This window comes from Betta splendens, chromosome 15 (assembly GCF_900634795.4).
Source record: "Betta splendens chromosome 15, fBetSpl5.4, whole genome shotgun sequence".
NCBI lineage: Eukaryota > Metazoa > Chordata > Actinopteri > Anabantiformes > Osphronemidae > Betta > Betta splendens.
This window is the reverse complement of record NC_040895.2, coordinates 19165053-19173936: the sequence shown is the minus strand read 5'-3', so window position 1 is coordinate 19173936 and position 8884 is coordinate 19165053. Positions and strand designations below refer to the sequence as shown.

At 42.5% G+C, this 8884-nt stretch overlaps 1 protein-coding gene across 2 annotated transcripts; it reads right to left on the bottom strand.

Moving 5' to 3' along the window:
• Positions 1 to 1683: 1683 nt before the first annotated feature.
• Positions 1684 to 8162, bottom strand: LOC114842145 (zinc finger protein 135). Of its 2 annotated transcripts, XM_029127709.3 has the most exons (4): positions 7926 to 8162; positions 7014 to 7044; positions 5176 to 5809; positions 1684 to 4774 (listed from the first exon to the last, which is right to left on the bottom strand). In XM_029127709.3, the coding sequence occupies exons 3-4, from the start codon at positions 5757 to 5759 to the stop codon at positions 3892 to 3894; spliced, it is 1467 nt and encodes a 488-aa protein (XP_028983542.1). In that variant the 5' UTR covers positions 5760 to 5809; positions 7014 to 7044; positions 7926 to 8162; the 3' UTR covers positions 1684 to 3891. The 2 variants fall into 2 exon arrangements, with proteins under 2 accessions (XP_028983542.1, XP_028983540.1); XM_029127707.3 differs by lacking the exon at positions 7014 to 7044 and having other exon boundaries at positions 7926 to 8160.
• Positions 8163 to 8884: the final 722 nt, after the last annotated feature.

Sequence of the window (8884 nt, the reverse complement as noted above, 5' to 3'; positions counted from 1 at the left end):
AAGAGCAAGCTCATTGATTAATTAGATGGAACACTATGGGAGTGGTGCACGAATTTTAAGTGAGCTTCGTCCCCACCGGCGAGTTGCCTCAACGACAGCTTCAACGTTAAGGAACGTCTGTTGTCATAACACAACGTGACACCTTAGATGAGGGCGCAGCATCTGTATCCAGGCTGACAGCGTGGGACCAGTCCACTCCCATCATGTCCACGAGCCCACGAGTTCGGTGAAAATATAAGCTGTTGTGGTTGTATTTTGAAGACAACGCAATTTCATTACCAATGAGGTAGCTAGCTTTCACTGCAGCGTCACTGACTTCTCAGCTGAGACTAAACGCAGACCCGACAACAGTTCATTCACCTTCTGTCTTCTTCCCTGTCCTTTTATGGGGTGCCGAATGTAAAAGGAGCACCTATAACTAGTTTTCTCACATTTAACTAAATGACACAACATGTTTTCTCACATTTAGTTAAATGTGCAAAAGTCTAAATGTAAATGTTATATATAAATGTAAATGTTAAATATAAATGTAAATGTTAAATGTTAAATCTAAATGTTAAATGTTAATCTAAATGTTAAATCAAAATGATGTTAAATGATTGAACTGAATATTTAAGTAGACTCCACCCCTATTATCCTAGATCAGTGACGCGGACTTAAACACGTCAAACAGTACGCATAGCTCCGCCCACATCTGACTCTGGATCGGTGCACGAAAATACTGTAGAGAAGCCTGAAGTCGAAGCCATCATGGCCGCCAGCTCCGACTCCCTCCCTTTGGGGGAGATTGAACGGGCTGTAACGGCAGGTGTGCGGGCTGAGGCTCCCCTTCAAACTGCTGTTCTGTCGTAAACACCATTAATGAGGAGTTAAGTAGGTTTAAATAGAATATGTCTGTGGCGCCGGTGGAGAATTAGTTGGCTAACTATACTAGCTAGCTGAAGTTACGTCCAGGCTAAATACAAAAGTTTCCCGATCAGATGTGGGCGGGGTTTGCGCGCACTGTTGGAGGTGTTTGAGTTGGCGTGTCTGATATGAGGCCAGCGCTGTTTGAGGGTCAGGGTGGAGTCTACTTGCACATTAATGAATATTCAGTTTACACTCGGCGAACATTTAACATTTACATTTAGCATTTACATTTAACATTTACATTTAGACTTTTGCACATTTAACTAATTGTGAGAAAACATTTTTCTCGGCATGAAGACTCACATAGTGGTGACGAATGTTAAATTCTTTCAGCATTGCAACATGCTGTAAACTTAAATGGGACGATGACCAATTTTCCCTACGTCCACTTTTATTGAGACATACTGGGGCAAAGACGGTGTCAAGGCACATAGCGTTAGAAGTAGGAGCTGTAATAAGTTTAGCGGGCAAAACAAAGTAGCTCATCCAGACTGGCTGCACTTGCTTGACCTACTTCCTCGGTCCCGGTTTGCATGCTTAATTGCTAATTGCACAATTGCTAATGCGCCACAAGTGGACACAACTGGAACAGTAGTTTTTCTTTTTTTTTTAAATTGCAGAACATTTTTATACTTAACAAAATCTTGTTGCGGGCCTGCGGGCCAAACGTTTGACACCCCTGCTCTACACTTAAACAGGCTTCTCACATCATGTTTGAGGTGAGTGAAAACACAGGAATTTTTTTCCAATGTTTATTAGAAAATGCAAGACAAAACAAGTCAACTGGGTTTATTCTATTGAAAACACAATACACTGACATACGACCTATCTGCGGGTAAAGCTTCGCTGGAACCACAAACCAAACAAACCAACAACATGGCTCTAAAGAGGAAAAGAGAAACAAACCCAGAAGATAAGGGGTATCCAGTGCTTGTTTTATCGCTCCGTCCACTTCAGCTTTAGCAAAAGTCACCAAGGATCCAAACCACACCAACAGTAGGACACCGGAAGTGGACTCTGGTTCTGTCTGTGAACTCAACTCAGTCCAATCGCCGCTTTTTCATCAACACATCAGAGTCCAGATGTTATGAACACACATGGGGTCCTAACACCACCGTTAGGGGATTAATGTTTATTCACCAATCAATGCATTTGAATTTGTCTTTTTTTTGTTTTGATCCAGATGTGACCTCATTTATTTAGTGAAGTTTAGTAGACACCATTTGTGCCTGTTTGACTGGATTTGTTCTGGCATTCCGGCATTAATTGTAGATGGACAGCGTTTTATGTCTCATCCATTTTCATCTGTGCCCGTTACGCTTGCGTGTTTTAGGTCAGATGTCTAACATTTACAGAGATCTCTTGAGTGAACAGCTGCTTTTTCGTGGAAATTATTCATAGAATTTGATAAAATTACATTTTTGTAACGATGAACTGTTTTGGTCTAAACAGCAACACAATCTGTTAGCAATTCTCACATTTGCTTCCTGAAAACAAAGGGTTTCTGTTTTTTTCCCCATTAATGAAGAACACTTCGGCTTCTGTTCCACTTGTCCACATCAGTTCATCCTCAGAAATAGTAAAACTCCCAGCTCACATTTCAGGAGTCTCCTTTGTTGTTGAACTAATTTAAAGGCTGTAACTGAAAAAATGGATGAGTTTTCCTGCCAGATGATGATGATGCAGATGCAAAATAAGAACAGTGTTACATGGCAGCTAGGCCCGGATTGGCCGGCTAGATGCCCATTTGTTTTTTATGCTTGTGAATCACATTTAAATATCATTTATAGTTATATATTACAACATTGTTTCAAATTCATAAATAAGTAGTGTAGTTTCTGTTTGACCTCCACTGCTTCTAAAACGAGAAATTGAGATGGTCAGTTGAGAAACTACAAATAAGCTCTCACACTTACGCTAATGTAGAGGAAAGCTGGGTCCGACCTCAGTTTCACATTTTACCTTTTAAAAAAATATCAACGCTATAACACCGTTAACTAATCGAAACGTGCCAAGAAGAACTTAGACCAATAGATCACACAGGTTGGATGAGGTGGAGACATCTGAAAGGGAAACAAAACGAACATGGAGACTATGTTGTGTAGGCAAACAGTCGTGTACGGAAGTTTCTCATTGACGAGGTGGATGTGTGTGTGTGTGTATATATATATATATATATACATACATACATACATGCAAACATATTCTGCAGTAGAGCTCCGTGGACTTTTTTTGCAGAAATTTTGTTTGAAAGAAGTATATATGAAAACAATATGTCAGCTTTCTCAATGTGACAATATTTGGTTTCTGAATTTAAAAAAGTATATGTAATTTTGAATCCTGGATCATAGAAATATGAATCTCTACCAACAGATGTTTTTGTCATTAACAAACTTCCGTAAAGTCTGACTGTCCTGCTGCCACCTGATTATTTATCACAGAATCACATCAGGTTCCACATGTTTTATTGTTGTTATCAGTGCCTGCAGAGGCTCAGTTTTTCCTAGAATGGTCTGTGCCACTCGGGGTATCAGGGCTGATGGGTAACAGTCAGACAACAACAGCCTCTGACTCTTAGCAGATTTACCCAGGTGGCTGATAGAAAATCGAGTGTGAAGTGCTAAATGAATGCAAAAAGCATCCTAATAAAAGGTGGGGGCAAAGGGGGGGGGGCATTGGTTGATACTTTAAATCTAATTCGAGTCTTTAGAGCAATGCCTACGGTCACTTATGACCATGAGAACACCCCCTTGTGGACGTCCTGCTATCTACACCTGTGAAGAATCAATCAGTTCCAGTTCCCAAAACCCGACTATTTAACTGCAATACGCAGCATAGAATCTGTTCCCAACTGGTCCAGAACTGGTGGAGAACTGGTCCAGAATTTTCTCATGTTAGAACTTTTCCAGAACTGGTCTCAAACCAGTTGAGAACCAGTTAAGTGCTGATTCATTGGCAAACCCAGTCCAGACCCAGCAAGCATCACTCGGAGTCGGATTCCAGAGGGGCGGTCTCATCTAGGATGGGTCTCTTCCGACGCTTAGTGGCAGACCGACCCTGCTGCTCCTCCTCCATGTGAGCCTTCTTGTGGCGGGAAAAGCTGGAGGAGTGCATGAACGTCTTGTTGCAGGCCCCACAGGTGTAGGTCTTGGTCTTGGACACAGCAAGCCCCATCTTGGCATGAAGATGTTTCTGATGCTGCTGCAGCTTTCCCCTGGCAGCACCATCCCTCCCCCGATGGGTCAACTGGTGTCGGGCTAGGCTGGAGGCGTGGCTGAATCTCTTTCCACACTGGTTACAGCCGTGTTGGCCAGCTCCTCCCCCACTCCTTCCTTCCCCCTCCTCTTCTTCCTCAGACATAGCCAAGCCCCGTTTTCCAGCACGTCCCCCGCGGCGGCGGCGGTTCTTCTTGCAGAGAGTGTAGAAGTTGGGCTTGTCATGGGAACAGAGCTTGAGGCGAATCTTAAGGTCTGACGATGTCTCACCCAGATTCTCTTTGCCAGGGGTGTAGTTATCCAGCAGCTCTTTGACATGAGTCACCTGGTGCTTGGAAAGCTGCGTGGACGTCCTGAAGCTCATGTCACACTGTGGGCAGGCGTAGAACTTATCGGCGCCTGGACTCTGAATAATTGCAGGCGCCACATGCTGCTGTCTCTTTGTTTTCCTGTTCTTGCTTCCAGTCTTCAACGAGTGGCGCACGGCAGCCATGGTGGGGCCAAGGGCCACGTCTTTGGGGATTCCTTTTCCCTTCTTGTGGATGAGGCGGTGGCGTGACAGGCTGGAGCTGTGGTTAAACTCTTTCCCACAGATGTTGCAGGGGTGGATCCGCCGCTTCCCATGCAACCGTAGGTGACTGCCCAACATCCTGACACACAGACAAACATGAAATCCATCAGTGCTGAAGATTAAATAAATACAAAGTGAGAAAATGTTTAGGACAACACAAATAAAGCAACTGGTTGAAAAAAGGACCAAGTTCAAACACAGCAGCTTGGGTTCATGAGCAAAGCGTCATGATGAAGTTGGATGTTTCACATTTTTAAACGTCAATACAAGTTTAGCTTGCTATGGGGCCGTGCAACATGAAAGATGCACATCTATTACCTTGTCCAATGTAACCTTAACCCTCCTGTTCCACAGAAAGCTTTGGTTAATAAAATAACTAAAAACCAAAATGAAAATGTAAACGTAAATTTCAGTGAGCTTTACAACATCCACTGCTTAAACAGTGTTTTATATTTGGCCAATGCAGCAGTGAGTACAGACCTGCTGCCTTTGAAGCCCATCCCGCAGTGAGGGCATGTGTAGCGAGCGTCCTGGTGTGTTGGTTCCAGCGCCCGCTTGGCGGGTGGCGGTGTCCCTCCACTCTTGCCGGTGTGGGTCTGCTGGTGGCGGTAGAGGCTGGAGGCATGGCTGTAGCATTTCCCACAGTAACTGCAGCGATACTGCCGTTCGTCTGGCTCAAAGTCAGCCTGGTCGGAGTCGATCTCGCCATCGAGCTGGCTGCTCCCAGCCTCCACCAGCACCTCATGTTCCTCTTCTGTGTCTTCCTCCTCCTCCTCCTCGTCAGAATCTGTCTTTATTTCCACGCTCTGCTCCGTCACCTCACAGGGGTACACCTCCTCGTATGAGGCAAAGACAGCTTCATCCGTTTCGATCTTCAGCTGGTCGGCCGTCAGCTCTGTCGCCTCGTCTGAATCCTTCTTCACGCAAGAGATGGTAAACTTAGAGCCGACCTCCGCCCACTTCACCACATACTCAATTGGCTGCGTGTCCAGCTCCACTGTGATAAAGTCTGCACCCAGGGCATCTGTCTCAGACACTGCCAGCTCTGTCTCTGAATCTTCCATCCTGAAGTGAGGCAGAGGAGCGGAATAACTTCTGAGGAGCACCTAGAGGTCTGAAAGGGGTAAATGGGTTAGTTAGTAATCATCTCATTACCTGCTCATGTATGATCAGACAAAACCCATGAATGTGGACCTGAGCTGGGACAAACCGGTTTAGCTGGTTTCACTGGTTCCCAATAAAACTAGTACATAAAGCAGTGATGGGGAAAGGATCTGCAGCAGGAACTGTTCAACTGTGTCCATTAGCTCTACAGTTTTTATTCTGGACTAAAAACTTTAGAACAAGCAAATCGGATCTCTGAATTTCACCTGCCGAAGTTACAAAGTCAAAAGGAAGTGAAAACAAAGCATCACCAGAAACAGGCGATGTCCTGCAGGGCTGTGACTATCAGCTTCCACTGTAATCAATGTACTTACTTCAGCAGTGATCACTGCTGCACAGCAGGGAAAGAATCAGATTCTTAAATTTATAAAAGGCATCACAAACAAAATCATCTAAATAATTCTGCATTTGTATGCAAAGTAGTCAGACATTTTAGTACACAGTAAAATGCTCATTTACAAGTAAAAAATGCACAGAAAATGTATTAAACGACTTATTGACAAAAATAGGTTGATCACATTGTGATTACACTCCAATAATATAAGCCTTACTGATATGAAATGAGCATAAGCATAAAGGCCAATTTTATTGTGAGTAAAAAACAGAATACTATCATTTCAATACTGTGAAAGCACCGTAAATGCATAAGGTGGTAACCTCTGACCTTCTACAGGCCAAACGTTTTGGCCTCTGCGGCGCTTTGCTTCTTTCTTATAGGCAGAATTCCGCCACCATCAGTGTTTCTCAACGGGTTTCTACCTTTGATATGATTCATTAACACGCAACCCAACATTTATAACAGGTCTCCTTTTCATTTCTGAGGCAACCCATTATTTAGTGGCCGGGCAGGGCGGCTGCTAGTCGAACGTGTTGGTAAAATGGACCGTTCGTTCACATTTAGAGCTTTTCTCAAAATTCAAATGATCCTCTTAAAAATGAACAAAAACATGGAACTGTATTATTTATCATGTGATTTTCTTTATAACTAGATAGTTATTTTGGGTTCCGCTCGGGCGAGCTCACTGTCAGCGATGAGGAAGCAGAGGAGGGAGCCTCTTTCCGAAACATTAGCTGTCAAAATAAAAGAGCAAACTGCAGAATGAGCGGTGCCAAACACATTTAACCGAAAAACCTTTCGTAACTCGGTTACTCACCGGGTTTTAAAGGCGTCAGAGAAGCAAAACCCTTATGGTTTACCGGCGGAGACGATGACAATAAACAGGAAGTAGGAGACATGGACACAAAGCATTGTGGGAAAAGATTAAATGGTTGCAGACGACGGCAGCGAACCTTTCACAATAAGAGCACAGGGAAATTATAGGTTTTAAAACTAATAAAAATAAAATTGTATAAATAAAATAGAATGCCAAAGACATTACAAACGTAAAAGGAGGTTAAACCTAAAATACCTAAATGTAATGGAATTGTGGAAAGAAAAAATATATCAAATGAGTGAAAAAGATTTATGTTTGAGAGTATTTTTTATTTTTTAAATAGTCCATCCTTGTTGGGCCTCTTGTCACTTCATGTTCTGTGTTGAACTGAAGCAACTGTAATTAATAGTACGTTGGGTTTGTAGTATAGTGCCAGTTTCTCTTCAATTATCAACAGAAAATGGAAAATAAAAAAACGGCATTAGCGGAAGTTGCACATTACTAAACATATGAAAAACTGTTTTTTTTCTGATGATGAATGACATGAATAGTTACAATTACAGTCTCTGTTTTTTCCTAATGGAAACGGTTTCCACGAAATAGGAGGAGGAAAATGAAGAGGAGCATTTGGCCTCCAGGTTGTTTCTGTTACCGCAGCAGCGTTACTGTTTTCCTTGTTAACAGACCTTCTGTAAGCGAAGCATTAACTACGTCGCTGTATTAGCTGTACTTTGCTCCGGATCAGACTCTGCATGAAAGATATTTTACCGAACATCGTCTCAGAGAGAACGACACTACTGCACCGTCCGCCGCTTCGTTCGTGGCGTGAACGACGCTACTGCACCGCCCGCCCCTGCGTCCGCGGCTGTTTGCCGGTAAAACACCAACTTCATTTTTAAGAAAAACACTTACGGATCCAAGCGGAACGGTCTCGCTTGCCCCGGTTCGATCCTGAAGTAGGTTTTGAGTGGGTGATGGGTGCCGCGCCTCTTTTACATCACAGACGAACAGCAGCGGCAGCCTGTCTGTTGTCAACCGCTGATGCGGAAGGACGGCGGGGAAAAACGGCAAGTCGCCAGGCAGAGTGTAACAAACGCTGCGGCAAGGAGGCGGCAAGATTCAGATCTTCCGTTCCTTCTCCGATCTATGATTGGTTCAGCTGCTGCGCAGCCTGTTCTGGGGAATCTGATTGGAAGACGAAATAAAATCTCGCAAACTCTATTATCTGTCGCGAAGTGTCGTAAAATAAAAGCCCCCAACAAAGGTGTCGGTGCTTTTATTTACGTTTTTATTGAATACTCCACGGATATATATTAACATTATTTGTTGATATAGGTAATCACGTTGTACTGGAATAACAAATATATAAAATAACTAAAACATGTGATGCCTGATTTATCTGAACTGTTCAATGAATTATTATTAATATTATAAAATAAATCTGTTTTCTTAGCCATGTTGGAGAAGTTAATAAAATGTAATTTTGCCAAAACAATTTAAAAAGGATATATATAGGATATATATATAGGATATATATATATATATATCCTATATAGATATCCTATATATATATATTATATATATATAATATATATATATATATATCTATATATATATATATATATATATATATATCTATATATATATATATATTATATATTATATATTCTATATATATATATATATAGGATATTATATATATATATTATACACACACTCTATTCTCACCCTCCGCGGGTGGTCTCATCCACTTTCCAAGCTCGGGTCCTCTACCAGAGGCCAGGGAGCTTGAGGGTTCTGCGCAGTATCCTTGCTGTTCCTAGGACTGCACTTTTCTGGACTGAGATTTCGAGTGTTTTTCCAGGGATCTG